Genomic DNA, 20963 nt, shown 5'->3' with positions numbered 1-20963 from the left:
CTTGAATCTGCATAAAACAAGGTGAGATTTTTAGAACAGTATTTTGTCTTAAATTGGTCTCAGAGTGTCAGTCTCAAAATAATTCAGTATATAATGAGGTTTTAGAACAAGGTAAGGAGTTAAATACTGATTAGATCACCACTGTTGCTCAATTGCCAGTAGTAGGGCAGAGTGCGGTTCATAAAGCACATTTCTACAAGCATGACCATAATATATACTGAGAACAAGGTGAGTTTTAGCAAACTTTTTCTTTACTAAAGTCTCTTGTTATAAATTACACAAATAACTTTATAAACAAATCCCCCCAGCTTGCATTTTGTTTAAAGTAATAACTTTATATCATACAAATAAAGAAATTTCAAGTATGAAAAGTGCATTATTGCAATAATACCTCTTTGCAAGTCCAAAAATCTTGGTTTAGAATAAAACTGTAAAGTGTAAAAAAGGAGTAAAACAATCAGTGCCATCTATTCATTCAAGAAGTCCAACATCTTAAAAATGATGCTTAGTGTGTTGCAGAGGCAGATTTACATCTGAAAGCAACATGTAATTGAAAAGAAGCTATGTGTGTGTTCATCATTTTGCATTATTAATTCTTTTTCCCTAGCTTTCTTCACTTTTCTTGGCAGGAATTCACAATACAAACAGTGCTTGTCCTCAGATATCATCCGTTCTGTGCTGCTGCTACTTGCATGGTTCCAAGTTCTTCATCCTCTTCATGCATTCGCTTTAAACTTCCTGCAAAAGGCAAGAGGATACATCTGAAAAGATCAGCTCTAACAATACACAGCTGTGAGCAGGACTACAGGGCAGTTGTTACTGTCTTCTTGCAAGGACTCTACCCTTTGAAGACATTCAGCTTTTGGACAGCCAGTTGCTGACAGCACTCTTCTTCCCTTGCACTTCTTCACATGGAAGAGAAATTTCCTAGAATCCACCATTTTTTGCACTGCCTTTACAAGTCCCTCCAAACTCCATTTTCACTGACCTTTAGCAGGGCTTGCTACTGGCACACCTCTATATGATTAAAGTAACATTTTTACATGCCTTAATCCCCTGTTACCTGTTTAAAGGCACAGCAAAAGTTTTTTTCAGAGCAACGGCCTTAATTTTAGGGGCAGCAATTATGTCATGAACACTGGCTGCTTTCAACCTGTCACTCTTGATTCCTCCGGGGAACTCGGGGTTTTTGAAGGACCGGGAGAGGCAGGGCCCTTCTCCAGTACGGTATGGAAGTGCGGACAACACCACAGGAAAGTTTAACCATAAGAGAACAGAATATTTAAGCACTGCATACTGAAGTTTGAACGTGGCTTGCACACCAACTGCAGCCATCCCCTTGCCAAAAGTTTGAGATTCTGGAGGTTTACTTAGGGAGTGCAAAAGTCACCTCACAACACCAGGTAAGACAGGCAGCATCACACACAGCAGGAGAGGCTTCTGACCTGTAGTACAAGGTGGAACTGAGAGGGATCTCTCCAACTGCAGTGGTGACATCATCTGGATGGTTAATTTTGCTAGATAGATGGCTTCATATTCCTGAAAAAGTTTAATAATACATATTGCTATTAATTTGGCATAATGCTTTGTAAGGATGAGAAGGACTAATTCAGAGAGTTCATTAGGATGGACTGGAGATCATCTTATAGTAAGGCAGAGATTTTAGAGGAGGAGAATTCTTTGTTGCTTTGACGTGAACCACAAAAACTGTCAGGAAGATAGAGCAAAAGAAAACTTAAAGGATGACAAGAAATGGCTTTAAGGAAGAAAGTCAACCTTCATTAAAAAAATTCTCTGAGAACGTTCAGAGAACTCATTGTTGCTCCCAGAAGGCAATTCAGACAGTAGAAACAAACCAAACTTAGAATACAGTAGCTTCAGAGATTTGTTACAAGGACAAACCATACATGGCCTTGAAGTTGCATTCTAGTGACCTGCCACACTTTCAGTGCTACACAACAACTCCTCACCGGAGTTACTTTAAAAAAAAACAAACCAAAAAAAACCAAACTCCAAACTCAGGAGATATTCATCTCCTAATGAATCACCTTGCTGCCAGCCCCCTAAGTAATAGCAGAGACACTGCAAATCTGTTTCAACACACTGTCCTGATGTTTTTGCCCACTATTCACCCTATAGACTCCTGGAATATGATAAAGCAATTTCATGATACTGCTGTTTGTCATTTCAGACTCAGGAATTTCATCACCTATGAATGCAAGTGTGAAGAGTCATCACTAATGTGTGCCACAATACTCACTTTGCAGTTTACTTAGCCACCAATTAACCTGGAGCGTCTTAATCACTGCACAAACCATGATTTTTATTTCTCCTCCATTCCTGGATTTGCTTTGTCTAAAGCTTAAGTCTAATGAACGAGGGTACCCACCCATCTTCCTCCCAAACTCTACTGTAGCTTCTGACATTTACTTGAAGCATATTTTTACAGTAAATGTTAAGCTTAAGTAGAAATGGCTGTTTTGCAGGAAGATGATTCATCAAATGGCTTTTGAGTTATGACCAGAAAAAAACAAAAAGTCACCTGAAGTTGATGGACAAATCCAGCATTAGGATTAATACAGAATCTTCTTTCTTGAACATAAGTAAATGCGTCCCTTAAAAAGAGAAGGGGAGAGCAAATACTTCAGTGGAAAACAGACTGTGACAAAAGTCTCTGTGGTTTCAGGAGTCTTCCTTCCGATTATCAGTTCTTAGGAAATACACAGCCTCCAAGCGCTCCTCAGAACTGGTCTGTATAACTGAAATTGTTTGGGCAAAATAGGAAGCAGTAGTTGTAAAACACTATTTGCCCACCCCCACCTCCTCTCTTCAGCTTGCTGGCCTGTTTTCAACACACTACTTAGAACAGCCTCTGGGGGCCTCTCCTATAGATTGATGCCTTGCTGTACAACTATGCAGGCTGGTATCCTGTTTCCATTAGCAGCAGGTACCTACTTCTTCTTGAGGAAAGGAGGTAAACAAACCTGCAGTGAAGTGAAATGGAACAATCTGCCCCGTGTAAAGTCTTCACTCAATCTCAGTAGGTAACAACTGGCTTACAGGTCAGTACACAACTGTTTACGTTCCCTCCAAAATTATTATTCACTTACACCACTTGAATTAAAAAAATGAATACCTATAGACGTATCAGACTTATCTGTACCAAAGCACTCTCTCACTTCAGCCTTTTCAGACAAATGGTTAACTACATGACCACGCTCTGTTCTTACCTGTACTTCACCCCAAATGTTTCCATTATGTATGCGATAACTAAGGCAGCACTGAAAAGAAACAAACAAAAAAAATCAGTAAAATATATTTCCATTGTTTAAAAAAATTAATAAGCAGGATGGATAGTTTCCTACCTTCTAGAAATCCCTGCATTTCCATGGACAAGAACTTTTCCTGAGAAGGAGAGAAAAAACCAACCATACTTGTATAAACTGAAGAAAATTCTTTGAAATGTAGTTTTAACTTGTTATGGAGAACTACACAGTAGCAAGGTACATCCTAAGAATAATAGGTGTGTCTTGCTTCACTCTAGATTACTAACTACATTCTGTCCATTACTGCCCTGGGGTACAGAAGCATGGATTCCTGCTCCTCTGAGGATTTTGAGTAACAGAATCTGCATTCCAGGACCACAATGCAGATTTAAGGCCCTACGTTAGAGAGGGGACAAAAAAAACCCTCATGCACAGAACACAGTTGTGTTTAAAGTAAAAAAAAAAACCAAAAAAAAACCAAACCACACAGATATACAAAGAGGTTTGTTTTCCAGTCAGAGGCAAAAGGAAAGAACACTTTGCTCTAAACTTGTATAATATAGTTCAAGTCAAGCACAATAAACCCCGAAATTTAAGAAAACCTCATACTTAAGATCCTCTAATACATACCACTAAGTTAGTTTTAAAGTTTTAACAACAATGTATTAGTAAATGAAGGAAAAAAGTTGATAAGATTTTACCTCCACTTTGTAAACTTCCATCAATAAATTCTTTAGTCTAAAAAGAAAAAAAATTACAAGTCTCAAAGTTTCTGATTATTCTAGATGTTACTGCTATTTGCATTTAAATTTGGTAGAATTTTTGTATCAGTCTTTATATACCATGACAATAACGCACTCTGTTTATACAGACTTAGACATCACTTCAACTGGACATTTATATTTCTTTTGTACTTTTAACTATCCATAAAACTGTCAGCGAAAAACCAGTGTGAAGCCAGAAACAAAAACGCATAAAAATCCAGTATGTGCACCTTTTACAATCTCTATGTCACATGTTATGCCACTAAAATAAAAAGTAACTTCCAAACATCTTTGCTTAACAGTGGGGGGGTGAGGGGGAACAAACACACACACATCAACACCAATATGGTCTGGACCACACTACTGACACCTGTGTCTTCCTAGAAGTTCTCCAATGATCTTCTCAATTATAAAAGTACATCTAATCAATCTAAAAGGTGCGATGTGATGTAGTGAGGTCTGTGGAATACTGCCAGGTTGAAACAGATGATTAGATGAAAAGCAAAAGCTAAATAATTTATTGTGGGGAAAACTCAGACTAGACTCTTCAAAATATACCAACACAGAGCTACTAAGATGTCAGTAACTGCGAGATCTGCAAAGGATGTTGTTCGCTCAAATGGCATTATACTTCAGAAAAGCTGCAAGCCATCAACTGATTTGCCTTCTTGTTCTGCAAAAACATGACCACCTCTGCCATATACAGGGAAGCCAGAAGAGCTTTTTGGTGGGGGAAGGAACAAAATGTTTTTCCTCTGTTGCAAACTAACCTAAACTAAGGATACAAAACCATGGCTCAACACTCAGGGTTTATTCTATTGCCAAATGCCAGTTTGCAGCGGATACTGCTTAACTTAAAGTTACTTTTTAATTCCTCTACAGTAAACATGTTTCAAGATGCTGTAAAACTTAGTTACACCAACTAGTTTCTATTTTCTGTTGAATTTGTTTTAGTATTTGATACAGGAGATGTACATACTCTTGGGCTCAAAAAATAAGTTTCCTACAGGCCAAGGGTTTCCAAAATAACTAGCATCCTCCCATGACCTGTTTTCTTTTTGTTTTGAGACCAGTCTTTTTTCTTTTTTTTGAAACCATAATAAGATACATCTCTTACAACTCTGCCTCAGTTTCTATACTTGTAAAAAGGAGTTAATCACACTTACTAAAGTGGCAATAACAACTCACTTAAGAGTTCTCAGCCCTTCCAGGTGCCTCAGGCTGGGTATCCCAAATTTGAAACTTGGTGTCTGTTAGTTCAGAAAACTCTTACTGGGCAATTCCATTCCCAATCCATTCACATTAACACACAAATACTTACCATAGGGAAAAATCGTATTATATTCTCAACTGGATTATCTGCAATATCCAAGACTAAATACCTACAATGAAAACAGTTGCTATGAGTACACAATAACACTGAGTTGCCGCCACCTGTACACGCACAGCTGGTTCAACCCTGCTACAATACTCAGACCTGCAGAAGGAAGCCAGCACTACCCTCCCGGCTTTACTTTCTGGTCTGAGATCCAGAACATCCACAAACAAGCAACCTCTGGAGATGTCTTTACAAGGAAGTAAGTGAGGAACCTCCTCCAACATCCCCTGAAAAAAGTCACCTCTCGGAGTGGAAGAAATTCACAAGTGCTATGTTACAGGTGACTCAACTTTGTTTGAAAGCAGTGTACGCTCCCCATTGGTTTGTAAACATGGGCCAGTGTTCTTTTCTGGGGCTCTTTTTCAGAGGTAAACACATTCTGATTAAGTTACCTCAAATGTTCTATTAGCAGGACAAACTGTACTCAGAACTAACAACTTTAAAACTGAAGACAGTCACTGTAAACTAATGGATACTTCTCATTTGCAGTGCTGTCTATGTCTAGAGTTGAATGGATGAATAAACTTCATGGTTTGGATTTAAGAGTCTTCCTACACCTTAGCACGTTTTTCAAATACTTTTGACAATGTGAAAATATTTGGAAAGAATACTAACATAAAAAAAATCTCCTCAACACAGAATAAGATGTTTAAAAGTAAGATCTTTCATTGTTTGCAGTTCTGCATGTTATGATCATTTCTCACCTAAATAACTGTTGGAAGTTTGGTTTAATAAAGTTTGCTTCAATGTTTTGCCGTATGCATATTACATGGGTTATGCCATGTTTCTGAAGTATAGGTAGCTGTGGAAAAAGAAAAAAAACAGATTTTTTCTATTGCACAGTAATAAAAAGAAAAGCTGTACTTAAATACACAATAGGGCTATAACATGTCCTCAAAGAAAATCGGAGCTAGTTTTCTAATATTCAAAGCACACTGTGAAAAAGTTTGTCTTTCAAAAAGACAAAACACAACCATTAGGAGCTGCAAGAAAAAGCATTCCTAAAAATGATAAAAAGAACAGGCAGTAAAGGCGGCATTCAATGAGCTTGTTTGTCTCTGCCCACCTTTCACTTTGCCTGAAACTGCATGTCCCTACACGATGTAGTAATTTTCAGCTAGCATTGGATTCTTGCTGGAATCAGACCACTGAAAGTACGATCACTTAAAGCACAAGGTAAGCTTAGCAGTGCTTGACTTTATTGTAGATGCAATTTACCTTATTTTACTGCATATATGCAAGTTCCTAGTTCTGATTTGTATTGCAACACTTTAGCAAAGGAAATAGATTGCCTGATCAGTAATGTGCAAGTCTCAAATGTTTTACCTTTTTCTAAGAAAAGTTATATTCAAGCTTAACTATAAGACTCAATTTTAATACAAAAAGCTCACACATGAATGCTCGCTGCAACTAGTGTGCAAGTCACTTCAAACTTGCATTTTTCTGTGGTTTAGGTAAAGGAGTAGGTAAAGCTGACTAGCTGAATTGAGAGAGCATGCACAATTTCAAGCCACATGAAAATCAATCAGGGCTCTCTTTCATTTTTTTCCTCAAGCAACCCTTTAGCTCACAAGATTGTTAAGGAAAATGCAGCCTTGTAAGTGTCAACTGCCCCAGCATGTGCCAGTAGTAGTGGTAGTTCAGGTTCACTCTGGAAAGGGGAGGCATCGACACCGGCCCCAGTCAGATAATCCTGCAGGCTAAATGCACCAGCCCATAAATGCACCAGCCCATAAATGCACCAGCCCATAAATGCACCAGCCCATAAATGCACCAGCCCATAAATGCACCAGCCCATAAATGCACCAGCCCATAAATGCACCAGCCCATAAATGCACCATGTATTACTTCTACTCTGGCATCTTTCATGTTCCAGTTCAAGATTGCAACCAAATTTACACCTATGTAGAGAACACTTGAACATAGCGCCACAGTAACAAATCACCACAGCAAAGTTTCCTTATGAGACACTATTCTGAAAATCATACCTTGCTTTTCATAGCTGAAGAATATGGGCCTAAAAATAACCCAGGTAAAATTTCCTAGGGAGGCAGAAAAACAGACATTTAATACCAACTCAAAATTACTTGAAATAATACATTGCACGCAACTCAGACTACGGCCATGGAAACAAGTAATTTACATATCAGTGAGAGATGTGCTATCAAGTGTCATTTATAACAGGACAAGGGGAAAAAAAAAAAACGGTTTGGCAAAATAAAAGAAACATGATCTTTGTGCAGGAGATCTTGTTTTGGAACAGGAATCAAGTCCTTTATTTGGACTAAGTTCCAGTTTGATTACTACATCTTACCCAGCCCCAGATCAAATGAAGGGAACTCTAACTTTGTTTATAATCCTGTCTTGCAATTAATTCCAAATCGCTCTCACGGAAAAAGACACACACATGGTAAGTTTTCTAGCTTTCTCCTAGTAGTAGGAAAATATCAATTTTTAACCATTTATCTCCCCACCAATAAAGACATGGAGGTCTGTAGATCTTATCTTGTGCAAAGATTTGGCTGCCATTATGGTAGAAAAATTGTCCAGAGCTCCTACTTGAGACCACTTACTTCCAACCAAACTTCAGTTAAAAAGCAAGGCTCCAATACATTTTTAGCAACCATCTCCTAAAAACATTCATCAAAGCAAAAATATAGTATTTTGGGGATTCTGAAGAAAAGGATAATATTACCTTTTTTTTTTTTAGTTCTTGCACAACTAAGATCCAAGCACACCTGCACTCTAAGCTGGTAATCCTCGCACATATCTCCCATGGTGCTGCCTTCACTCCTGCAGACTGATTTTGATACCAGCTCTTTTGTAGGGCACTTTCTTTTTCTTACTGAACGCACCGTGTGTTTTGACTCAAACAGTAAATGAAAGTATGTCATACCTGCATCTCCCTCCTCATGGGATAGGTCCAATCCTTAAAATAAAACAAAAAATAATTATATAGGCACATAAAGGGAAAACCAAATTCAGACCGAGATCTTATGTAAAATAATCAGAATCATATTTTCTGCAGATTGTACAAGCTACCTGCTACGCAACAGGCACATTGCTTACGCTTACTGCTAACTCTCCACATGGATACCAGTAACACTCAAGTGCAAGGAACACTACTTTGAAAGCTAATGTGAAGAAACTTCAAGTACTCTACATCATCAGTGATGAAGCCTGCAGAACAGCCAGTGTGTTGTACATCCACACCTCAGCTTTCTGCTTAGAAGCTTCCCTCTAGAGTGGGGAGAAAAAAAAATAAAAAAGAAAAAAGCTTTAGAACATTCTGTACTAGCCACAGAAGCAAAAACATTTCTTTGACTGGTACATTCCTACAGCCACTTAAAAAAACAGTTAGAAGATAACAAGTATAGCAGGTAACTCCCTTAAAATCTACACTGCCTCACCTAATACATTCAAACTAACTTTATTTTGAATATTCAGGATTTAGCTTTAACAATTCTAGAAACTTATGTTCTCCGTGAACACAGCAAGGCATTCAAGTGAACTTCCACTTTTCTGCACCCTAGACAGTCACCCTGGGAAGAATCCTTGCACAGTAAACACATACACTTGCGTTCAGCCACAAGGACACAATACTCCTTGGCAGTTAATTTACAGCTAGCACTTCGTACCCTTCCACAGAATCTCAGACCCTCAAGTTTGTGAGGGTTCACCACTCGGGACGCACCCCTTCCCAGCTGGCTATTTCCTATCACCCAACTCAATCTATCAGAACTGCCCAGAGCAAACGCCAGGATCAACATTTTCATCCTTTGCTCCATTTCACAGAACTGCCAAAGCCGAACAGAAAAATGCTCAGGCAGACTCTATTCCTGTCTTTCCTTCTTTACAACTCCCACCGTCCTCTATTAACAGGCTCTTACTCATTCTTTGACCCTCACACACGAAGGAGTTGTATCTGAGATCACAGTTACCAGCTGGAGGAAAAAAAAAGGAAATAGTCAAACATATCAAATCAAATAGACTGCATACATTTATTTACATAACTTTGTTGTTTGCTCCACACACACCGGCAGCTAAGAAAAAACTTTGCCATATGTCGTTCTTGTTATGTTCCAATCTCCTCAAAACTATCAGCAAGTTAAACTCTAAATATTCCACCTCTGAAGTGAGGTCAGGATTACACCAAGAAAGATCCAGGCCCTTAAACTGCAGCACTGTCCACCTTAGCACCTGTAGTTGTACCGGTAGCATCAATTTCACATCAACCCCCTTTTAACAAAGACACACAAGAAAAATCCAGTGCTTCCCCCAGACACACAGTTGCATACTGAGGTTTTGCTAGCTCTTGGTAGTGGAATTAGAAAGGATTTTAGTATCAGTAAAGTTATTCTGGAAACCACTTGAACTGAATCTGGGACAGCATTTCTGAGAAAGCAAACAAACATTAAGCCACTCAAAACAATTCTTTGAATACTACCTAAAATGGTAGTACAAACAGGGAAATATAATGCACTGAAATGGTCTTCGCTAAAGATGCAGAGAGGAAGCTAAATTATTTCTGCATGTTCCAGCTGTAATAATAAAAGCTCCTGGTAGTAGAAAGTAGAAATCCTGTGACAAAAGGATGATATTTATAGAACTGTATCCTTTGAAAGTTGACCCAAGAGTGTTTTACCATAACCCTGTTGTCTCACTGCATATACAAAAGCATAATTCACTCATGAAAAAGCAAGAAAACCCCAGTTTTGTCCAAGTATAAAAACAATAGTAAGAGTAATAAAGTCTGAAAAGCTTAAGCTATACTCCAGGAGCACACAAGCGCTTAAGTGGGTTTATTACTCTATTTGTAGAATTTAAAAGTCTTAATCTGGAGCACAATGAAAACAAATTCATCACTGCGTTGGTCAAGGGGACTTAACAATACATTACAAATATTCCTTTCAAATGCCTTAGAAGCAGGAAATTGTGTTAGTCCCAACAGCTGTAAGCTGTGCAAAATAAGTAGGCAAGAATTTAGCAATATACAGTCCAAAGGAAACCAAAACCCAAAAGACAACAGATGCCACAGATGTTCTGAACAAGAAAAAAATGTCAGTATTGGCTCCAGACATTAGTCTTCAATGTTCTTCAAGAAGCCAAAAAGGTACAGTTTCCAATGAGATTTAGTCTGCAAAATAAATATCTGAAAGATAATGTATAAAGAAAACAATTAATCTGAGACAAGTACACAAGCTACTGAAAGAGTGATTCTGGGGATTTCCTGACAGCCCTTCAAGGCTTTTAAAACTAACAATGCAAGATTATTCAAACGTTATGCAAAATTATGTAAAAAAAAAAATCTATTAATGTAGACTGAACCCAAGCAGAGGTCTCATTTTAAGAAACTCATTCATCAACCGTGTTTTCCACACTGTCTGAAGCACCCAGCAGACAAATAACAACTGAAAGTTTCTCTTTTTGTCAGACCAAATACAAGAATTTTGCTAAGAAAACAACTGGTGATGCCACAGCTGGATAGAGTAACAACACTCCTTGCTGCTAAGTATTTGGTAGGTTCTACAGAGTAAGTGACAACTCACTGGAAGACATGATCTTCAGTACTCTCAAGACACAAAAGTAAAGAGAAGGAATGCAAAAAATAACCCCCACAACTCCAAAGTTTTCAAGAGGAGCCACTCACCTCTGACAGATCTTCCCAAACTAGACCGTGATTCACCGACAGACAAGTTTAAAAGATACCTCAGCTGTTTCGCCGAGGGTGTTCACAGCACCTATCTGCTGTATTTTGTATTCGCACAAATGAAATGCCAAGGGACTATCTAAAGCACTTCAACTACTGTCCCAGAATGGAGCAACTAGCAAGAGAAAAGGGAATAAAGCGTGTTTCAAAGCTCTCCCTTCCCCATCTACAGCCAATCTCTAGCCAAAATAAATTGAAGATATGAATGAATATCTTGTCTACATTACAAAGAGCTTCTTGGTAACCAATATCCAAACCGCATCAAGAGTTACTCTGCCAACAGTTATGGTATTTTGTCAATATTTTGCCATAGCTATACCTGTTCTTCTTTAGAAGAACAGTTTAATGGCAAAAAACCTAACACCTTACACTGACACATGCAAATGTACCTACATGTGGACTTTTTCCTGAAAGACTGACCTTGGCTAGGGCTTAATATAAAATTCATATCATAGATTTTTTAATTAGTTTAACAGCCCTGACATCGAGACTTGTCTATGCTCAAGATCTGCACAAAAACAAAGACTGTGGTTTTTAAACACAGCACCACAACGTACCTTATGCAACCTGCATATGCCTCACCAGAAGGAATGTAGTGAGATGGACAGACATCACTTAACTGGTCCCTAACCAACAGTTTAAGTCTGAAGACCCATCTAATTTTCACAGATAAGAGGTATATCCTAGTCGGTCTTTGCCGAAGCTCAGCTTTGGTTGAAAGGCAATCCGCAGTACTGCACTTTCATTATTATGGTTAAACTCCTACTGCCTTATAATTAGTAGAACCTGCAAACCACGGACTGCCCTAGATGAAGGAAGAAGCTCTCAAAGGTGCTGAAAAAAACACCAGTAAAATAAATCAAATCAGTAAAGAAAGAGAATCCAACATCAAGAAGTATCTTTTCTAGGTTTTAGCTGCTGCCCCTTACCTGCTCAGCGTTACTGGGCATCAGCCACCAGCTGCAATGACTGTCCCTGCTTTCAAGACCATTACTCAAGTCCTTTTGAAAAGCTGCATGCAACTCCCAGTAAAACCTTCCTGACCACTCCAGGTTTCTGACCCTTTTCCAACACTCAGACGGTTCTTTTGTTGTTGATTAATAGCATCACTTACCTCTCTGTACAGATTTCTCTTCCTGTCGCAATTCATCACAGCAAGAATTCTGCATGATTGATCGTTCCTGGTGTACCTCAAAAATCTAGGGCTGTCAGAATCCTCTTGCCTAAAGTTGTTTCCCTGTCTAGTGGAATATTCATATAAGCTATAACACTCAAAAGTCTCTCCTCCAAACCTGGTACAACATTCTTCCGCAAGTTGTGAAATCAAAGCTGAAGACAACTGTTACGGCAACGACAGCCACACATTCTGCTGACCTGCTTCAATTCCTTCACCTGCTCTGGCCAACTGATCTCTTGGCTATAACTTTGTACCACTCTGTACAGCAAATTAAAATTACAGCTGAACAGTGTTATATCAGAACAGTCAGAAGGCATGATTATATTAACTGCCAACACTACTATCACCCCCCCTTAGCAGGCTACAGCTTGGGTTGTGGATGGGTCCTGATCCCTTAATGATTACCTTGACACAAAAGCTTTATGCTTAATTCTGAGGCAGTTTTAAGTCTAATTTACACAATGAAATGAGATCACATCTTGGTTTTGAAAGTATTTTAGACAATACTTTGAAAAAAAAAAACCTCCCAGCTGATGTAGTCCAACAAAAGGACAGGAGGGGGGGATGTTATCATCAGAGACCTGCACAGAAATAAGCTAGTTACACCAATGGCCTCTGTAAAATAGAACAAACAACTGTCAAAAGAAATCATGAAATACTGAAGTAGTAATAGCACATACTCATTTGCCATCTTCTAACACGAAAACAGACAAATTAAATGAAGTACTGAAAATGTATTAAAGGAAAATATTTTAATACTATTGAAACCTGTCATGTCTATCACTGTGAAGCATGCTCCTTTAAGGGACTCAAAATTAGCTACAAACAAGAATGAAATGAAAGGCTGTGTCTTCAGTTTCAGTCATGCTCCATGTTCTTGGACAGTTATTCCAGTTAGAAGTATTTTTTAATACATATATGTATTTTTTTATGTGTATAGAATTATTTCAGTTGGAAGGGACCTACAACGATCATTTAGTCCAATTGCCTGACCACTTCAGGAGTAAATATTTTTTTTTTCTTTAGGTAGAAGTCCTAACGCAAGTGTATAAAATATAAAAAATTAAATCTAGTCTTTTTGTTCACTCAAGTGTGGGCATGCCACTAACAAGAACAGAGCTATGCGAACAAGGTTAAGGAAGGCTTTAACAGTACTGCTAACCCAAAGCAGCGGCTGGTTAAAGGATGAGGTTACATTCCCACCCTTGCACAACCGTTTAATCCTATGGTCACCACGCTCAGCAAACTATAATGGCCCAAAACTAACAGCTTTTTTAGCAAAGCTGGCTGTCTATCAAGCAAGCTCTCTGCTCCAGGTCACCACAGGTCAGACAAGCATCAGGACAAATCCGGTGACAACACCGGACGGTTGGCAGGACGGGTAAAGCCACTTTTTAGCAAAGCCAGCTATTAGATGGGCTTTGCTGTAATGGCAAGTCCCCCCTCGGTCACAGATCCCACTTCAGTCGGTCTCAACAACGGTAAACATGGGCTGGGCAGCAGTGTTTAACAGTGTTTTCTGTGTATTTGTAAAGAGTACTCGAACAATGGGAAGTCCTCATCATACAGACATTTTTGCTTTTGAAAATACAAAGGAATAAAAAAAGCAGGAAAGTGGAGAGAAAAAACAATAGCAGGTGGGAATGACAGAGCACACAGAGGAAGGAAGAAGTGTACAACAGGAAAATAAAGGTTTTTTTGGCAAAGAGAAACACAAGCCAGGGAAAAGGCTAAATCGTAGACTAAGGCAACTAAATGGAAAGTTGAAACATAATACTGGTAAGAAACAAATGTTTCTTATTTGTCCCATTCTGTAACACTGGTCCAAAGATACCCCTACTAGCTTGTTCAATACCAAGCAGCACACGGGGATCATCAGCGCTGGCTTTTATTAAAGCACAATAAAGGAGTAAAGGCAGAATTCTTCAGCTTATATGAAACACGCAGCCGAATGGCAGGACTGCCACACTTTTTGTATTATTTTCTTTTTAAATAGACTTGCACAGAAGCTGAGACTCATCTGAATTTTTTCTAGAAGTATTTTTCCTGCATTCACCCCACGGCAATTCTACCCACTACAATGAATCTTGATGATTCACTTTTTACGAAGAAACTGTAGAATGTGCACTAATGAACACGTTTTACCAGTAACTAGTAAAGGAAAAATTCTATTCAGATTGTTATTACAATTGTTTAGAATGGTGTAAGTATGTCCTTTTTCATGCCTTGTTTTTCTTTTTTTCCTCTTTTTTATTTTAACTACAGCCTATTGAGTTGGGCTATACTGAGACAGCCAAGGACCATACAGGTCCCTCTACAATCCTCATTTAGATAAAACCCCCATGCTCTAAGTCCCCAGTTGTACAAACTGCTCCAGTTGTGAGCCACCTTCACGTCTGCGTGGATGCCCACGCCCTTCAACAGGCTTCCCACGACTGGCAAGACTGCTCAACTTCAGCTGCCACAGTGCACTTCTTTTGATATATGCAAAGTAGTCGGGTAGTATCCCACAGAGTTAGGATCAAAATCTGTCACCTGATTTACATTTCCCAGCATGACATAGCATTCGTTTTAAATTTCTTTTGCTCTACTGTGTGGGCAGGTTAAATAAATATTGTAATACAGGCTTCCTACTTATTTTAAAGAGTCTGGAGAGGAGGGGGGGAATCATTTTATGTTTGTTAAGGGGGTTATTTGTGTTTCCTATCAAAAGAAAGAATAAAAAAACTTAAGAAATTTGTTCCACCTTTAGATGGACTGCACTACTGCGTAGTTTAAAAAGCAGTCAAAAATACATTAGCATTTCAGACTAAATATAGCTGTCAAGAAATGTAAATTTCTTCAAAAATCATGTGCTAAAGAGAGCTCAGTTTTTACAGGCATAATAAAAAGGCAATATGACTGCTTAGTCAATAAGCTGATAATTCTATTACAAGAACCATGGAGAGTCCTAAAAAAACTCTAAATACATCATGAATACTAGTTTACTCAGCCTGCTTGCAAGAAAATATGCTAATGTTTTAACAAAGAAGAGAACTGGTAGTTATTGCTGTGTTCTCATTACATATATCCTACTGCTTTTTTTTTTGTTGTTTAAAGTTTAATGGGAAAATAGTTTCCATTAAATTGCTTGAATTATTCCAGTCCTTATTTACCATCTTTCCAAAAGCGCCAAGATGTCTCAGTACTGATATGCCAGCATGCACTAACTGTTATTAACCTGACCCGCTTTTAATGGGTCTTTAGGCATACATGTTTATACTGGGGGAAAAAGAAACAGCGGCACTTTTCAAATTTAAGGAAGTTTGAGACCTCATCTTCAAAAATGTGCCAATTTTAGAAAAAGACATATAAATCTAAGCTTAGAAACGGTTTCCATGCCATGTACAATCACTATTACTCATAAGACTTTGACATATTCACTATCGCCAATCTGTAAAAGAACACGTACAGTTTACAGACATGCATGGCACATACCAGAAAAGCTTTGCAAGAATGGCAAGTTACACGTTGAATACCCAAAAATTAAAAGCAGAAAACACTCAGATGGCATAAGGACCTGTAAAAAGGAGTTCAGCTTTTAACTGCCATAGACTCACCAGTGAAAGATGGAAGCTGGTTTATCTCAGACTTCATTAGCCCATCTTGCAGGACTGGACAAGTCACCCATACGGCAGCCAGCACACGAGAGCGGACTAGAGGAAGCACCACGAGCCAGCACTGACACGCGCTTGTACCAAAGCGTGGCAGACGCTTGCGAATACCTGTCTGTGCTTGACCTATAACAAATGTGGTTTCACCACCTGAATGAACTTTTAAGTACACACAAACTGCAGGAAAAAAAGTGACATGTCACTAAGAGTACTCAGAAGAATAAAATTCTGGTCTGTCAGTTCCTGAGATGGTATCAGATTAGGAATGCAAAGAAGGCATAACTCTCTCCAGCAGGTAAATATCACCAGCATTTCTTAATGTGGCATTTCACAAGCTCCAAAAATTACCATTAGCCAAGGTCAGTAGTTTAAAAATCCAGCAACTTAATACTACGTATGGATTAGTGACATCGCAAACAATCTACAGGCCAGAAAAGTGACCTATTTATCTAGAGTACATTTCTGCAGTCTGCCTAAGTCAATCCAACTGCAGGCTGCCGTCACCCCCTCATCAGATAGCCTTGCCTGCTCCCTGATGTTTCCTTGTGCCAGCACTGGGGAGTGTGAAGTTCTGCAGTCAACCAGATCAGCTCACTGATTTGGCTTTTTTTTTAATTATTATTATTTAAGTTGTCACATGGTTACTAGTGTCAGCCAGGAGAAGGGAGCTGGGGGGCGGCAGTTAGATTGCTTTAAAATGACCACAAAGTTGCACTTACTCTTGAGCAGCCTACATCAGGAAGTAAACCAGGCATTCCCCAAGTTCTCTCCCCCACCCTCCAATATCTTGAAATCAAGTCTACCAAGACAGCATTAAACCATACATAGCCAACTTCCTGAAATAATATTAGAGAGTACTCCTCGTTAAAGAGCCTCCTCACAACAATACACAAGAGGTGATCTTCAGCTTTCCATGAATAACTACATTTTGTGGACAGAATGATTTTAGTTTCCTTCGTTTGCTTTTCCAATGCATCTTCTTAAGGATCGGGCTGAAGGCCTAAGGTTGAAGTCTCTTACGCTTTGCTTAACAGCTTAGGTCCACAAGAACATTCTCACACTGGCTTTAACTTTCCTGTTTCCCCCAAATACTTCAACTATAGTGTATTTAGATCAAGTCAGACACAAATGTAAGGTGTTGGAAAAAAAATTAACTTACAGTTTTTAAAAATAGTCCTTGAAATTCTCCACTATGGTCTTGCAGCATGTGAAGTTCTAACATTCTATGCACTATACTATTGAGAGATAGAGCATGAAAAAAGCAAAAAATAAAATCCACTCTGAAGGACACTGTATTATAATTTCAGTTTTTATCAGCTAAGAGTTGTTAGACTGGCAGTGATCTCTGTTTTTAAAACTGTTTTAACCACACACTCCTTTTTAGCCATTCTAGTTATAAACAGGTTCAAAAAGCCATCCAGGCTAATTTAGTTAACCATTTTCAGAAGTGACTGTAGATAATATGATTGGTTTCTCCAGAAAGAAAAGATATTTAAAAACAAACAAACAAACTGTAAACCTCACAAAGTGGTATATAATTTGTGTTCAGATACAAACCAATTACAACTTTCTGAAAACAACCAAGATCACTTCAGAACTATGGAGATGTTTACAAGTTAAGAGTAGTAACTTCCCTATTTCAGGTAACTTACCACAATAACAGCATTCAACAATAACTCCATTAAAACAGAAATAAAAGCTGATGTTTATGAAATATGCAACAATCTATAGACCTCTGAAGAGCTCAGACACTATCAACTTCCTGCATGAACACTGTGACATTTTGCATTAATCTGACACTTTCAAAGCGGGACGCTCGGGGCTGTTTGTCACACATGAAAACACACCACCAGTATCCAGAGTCAGAACTGAGAGGCTAAGCCAAGTTCAGAAACCAGACACCACACCGACCCGACTCCTCTGACACCACGCAGGGTGCAGTGTAGCCTTAGCAGATATTGCCACCTGTCTTAGTTTGTAGAGAAGTCTTGGCTCTTGAACACCGTAAGAATGCCTCCTCAGTAGACTCACCAAATTGTTGCGTGGGTATCTAAGAGTTAGTAGACACGAACTGTTTGGAAGGGGACACGCAAGTACTCGCTGCTAGCAGCTCGTTGCTTTTCTGCATGTACAAAAAGGGGCAAGCAGGCAGCCGGCAGCAGATGGAGGACAGGACTGGTGACCATACAAAGGGAGAGGGAACACGCAGAGCGGAAAGCACAAGGGCGGCTAACAGGCAGGCCGTGACACACTGAAGCACAGAAGAGGGGGCACCGGAGACAGCAAGCTGAGCGGGGGCCACCATCAGAGGGCAAAAGCCAAGGGAGCGGCGGTCAGGCGAGATGAACCTGGGGGGGCTTCCGTGACAGCAGGCAGGGCTCGCCAACAGCCCCGAAGGCCGGAGGCACCCGAAAAGGGAGGTGCAGGAGGGAAGGGGGGTCTGTGAGGGCATCGGAGACGGCAGGGAGCAGAGGACAACAGGCAGGACCGGAGGATGTGGTCGGTGGTCCCGGGGAGGGGTGGCACAGCGCCGGGCAGCGGGGCCTGCGGATGTCACCAGTACAGGGGGGAGAGGACGGACGCGCGGGGGCGGCCAGGGGGGCCTGGGCGCCGGGGAAGCGGGAGAAAGGAGACGGGAGACACCCCACGGAGGGGAGGCTGTCAGCCGGGACCCGCCGCGGGGGGACAGGGCCCCGCAGCCCGGGCCGGAGGCGGGGGGGGGAGACCGGGACCGGCCGCACCACGCGGGGCCGGGCGCGCACGAGGCCGGCGCGGCAGCTGCCCCCGCGGCGGGCGGCTCTCCCCAGGCGGGGCCGGAGCGGCGGGGCCGAGCGGCGGCCCCCGGTAGCTCCCTCCGCCGCTCACCTCAGAGTCCTCTTTGGCCTGCGGCAGCGCGGGGAAGGCCGGCTTGGCGAGCTCCATGGCCGGGCGCTCTCCGGGCGGGGCAGGACCGGGCAGGGCGGCTATTTGGGCAGCGGGCCCGCGGGCTCCGGCTCGGGAGCAGCGGCAGGAGGAGGCGGAGGAGGCGGCGGCGCGCTCAGCCGCTCGCGCCCGGCCGCCATGCTGCTGCTGCTGCTGCTGCTGCTGCCTCTTCCCTCCTCCTCCTCCTGCCGCCGCCGCCGCCGCTCCCCCTCCCTTCCGCCCGCCCCCGGGCTCCGCTCCAGCGGCGGCGCCGCCTCCGCCCCAACCGCCCCGCCCCCCAACGGCGGCCGCGCGCGGGGGCGGCACCGCCAACGGCCCGAGGGGCGGGGCCCGGCGCGCGGCGGCCGCGCTCCCGCCGCCGCGAGGCGTCAAGCGGCGCGCGTGGTCTCTCCTCACGGGCCGTCCCCAGGCTGCGCCGGGGAAGCGCCGTTAGCTCCCCGAATTCGTTAATTAACTCCTCGCAACCCCAATTAGAACTTCTCCAACAGGCCCTTTTCCCGCTACAGGTTCACGGCGATCAAGGTTCAGCTTCTCTGGTCAACGCGCAGGCCTGAAGCGCCTCACACCTCGGCCACCGCAGCGCCTTGGGCGCGCTCCCCGCCATGTGGCGGCCATTAACGCTTCCAAAGACGTTCTTCTCTTCGCCTTCCCCTTGCCCTGCCATTGCTTGTGGCCTCTTTCTCCTCACACGCAGATCAAACTTCTTTCGTTTTGGCAGGCAGGCACTTGTTTTATCCGCCATCAGAAAGACGCTGCCTGCCTCAAATTTTAGCTGACGCCACAAACGGGGTCATTTTCAAACGGGTCCTCTTTGTGCATGGGAGACGCCCTCTCACACACCAGTCTTGGGGCAGGAACCTATTTTTCCGCTTTTTGAGGTTCCCTGGTCCCATGCTCTGCTGGACTCTTAAGATACAGCCCCAATCTATTTAAACGTTTTGCTCATTTACTCATTTCCCCCTTGAGAAACCTTTGACAATCACGTTTCAGCAACCGTTCCTTCAGCGCTGCAATTTCCTTTCAGTGAAAGATGAAAAATGAAATGGCAAGGGAGAAAGCAACAGTAAAACTGCAGCTCCCACCTCCAGCTGGCGTCTGGAATAGCAACAGGGACCAGTGTCGGTAGCCTTAGCTTGCGGCCCAAACTCCAAAAATGAATTCTACCCACTCCCAGGGCTCCAGGAAACAGTTTGCAATCTGTTACCCTTCTCCAAGGTAATGCTAGAAGCTCAGCTCACTGTTTACATCACTGTAGTGCTCAGAAACTGACTTTTATTTAATTTTCTAATTGCTCCAAGCACACTGGCTGTAGCACCCAGGCCTACCAGCTCTGTGCAAGCTGCACTCAAAAGGGTTACAGTAAACGAAAACTGAGATTTGCATCTTTACACTCCTGACACAATCACAATAGGAAGTTTTCACACTAGCCAGAAAAAAGGTCCATAACAACTGTTAGCCATATAAACATGTGAATATTGTTGCCCATCGGGTTGTAATTGTTTTATACCTTACACTACCTGTTTTGTCTCATAGGGATAGGGAAAAAAATACAACGATGGCTATTAAAACTGCCAGGGAGATGCTGTTAAGCGGTGTGTTTCCTGGCAAATCTAGAGTTAATCTAATGTACTTGTCTGTCAGCTGAGCATGCCCAGAGTAATCCAGTTAGGACAATTAGAAGTAGCCAGAAGTACAGTCTAGTACAGCACTGTTCCAGTCCAACATTTAGGTAAGCTGTACAGTGCAGTCGGTCGAGCCGCACGCACGCCCCTCGGGGTGGAACTGATCACAAAACAAAAATAAGGCATGGTGACAGATGCCCTGAAGAACACCCACACCTTAGCCTCTACATTTTTGTGTTTCCGTGATTACTCACACAGCTGCAGCAGTCAACTCCCAGGGAGCACAAAGGCCTACGGCCAAATTGCAACCTCCTAAGGTGCACGGCCAAGCCCTATTCAGAGCTCCAGAAGTATCAGGTACGCCACTTCGCATGTCTAAAGCGGCAGAGGTCCAAAGCATATTGCACAGTTCCTGTCTACATAGGGCAACTGAAAGGGGAACCTGGAAAGGAAATCCATCTCCCCCACCAC

General features: G+C 41.7%; 1 protein-coding gene across 2 annotated transcripts; it reads right to left on the bottom strand.

Moving 5' to 3' along the window:
- Positions 1–229: 229 nt before the first annotated feature.
- On the bottom strand, positions 230–19107 carry STYX (serine/threonine/tyrosine interacting protein). Of its 2 annotated transcripts, none has more exons than XM_075150745.1 (11): positions 18814–19107; positions 8305–8337; positions 7397–7450; positions 6113–6210; positions 5352–5412; positions 3968–4004; positions 3366–3405; positions 3231–3281; positions 2543–2615; positions 1446–1539; positions 230–738 (listed from the first exon to the last, which is right to left on the bottom strand). In XM_075150745.1, exons 1-11 carry the CDS (start codon positions 18868–18870, stop codon positions 665–667), a joined length of 672 nt encoding a protein of 223 aa, XP_075006846.1. In that variant the 5' UTR covers positions 18871–19107; the 3' UTR covers positions 230–664. The 2 variants fall into 2 exon arrangements, with proteins under 2 accessions (XP_075006846.1, XP_075006847.1); XM_075150746.1 differs by lacking the exon at positions 18814–19107 and adding an exon at positions 12233–13032.
- Positions 19108–20963: the final 1856 nt, after the last annotated feature.

Source organism: Calonectris borealis, chromosome 5 (assembly GCF_964195595.1).
Source record: "Calonectris borealis chromosome 5, bCalBor7.hap1.2, whole genome shotgun sequence".
NCBI lineage: Eukaryota > Metazoa > Chordata > Aves > Procellariiformes > Procellariidae > Calonectris > Calonectris borealis.
Note: the sequence above shows the minus strand (reverse complement) of the source record. Positions and strands in the feature narration are given on the sequence as shown.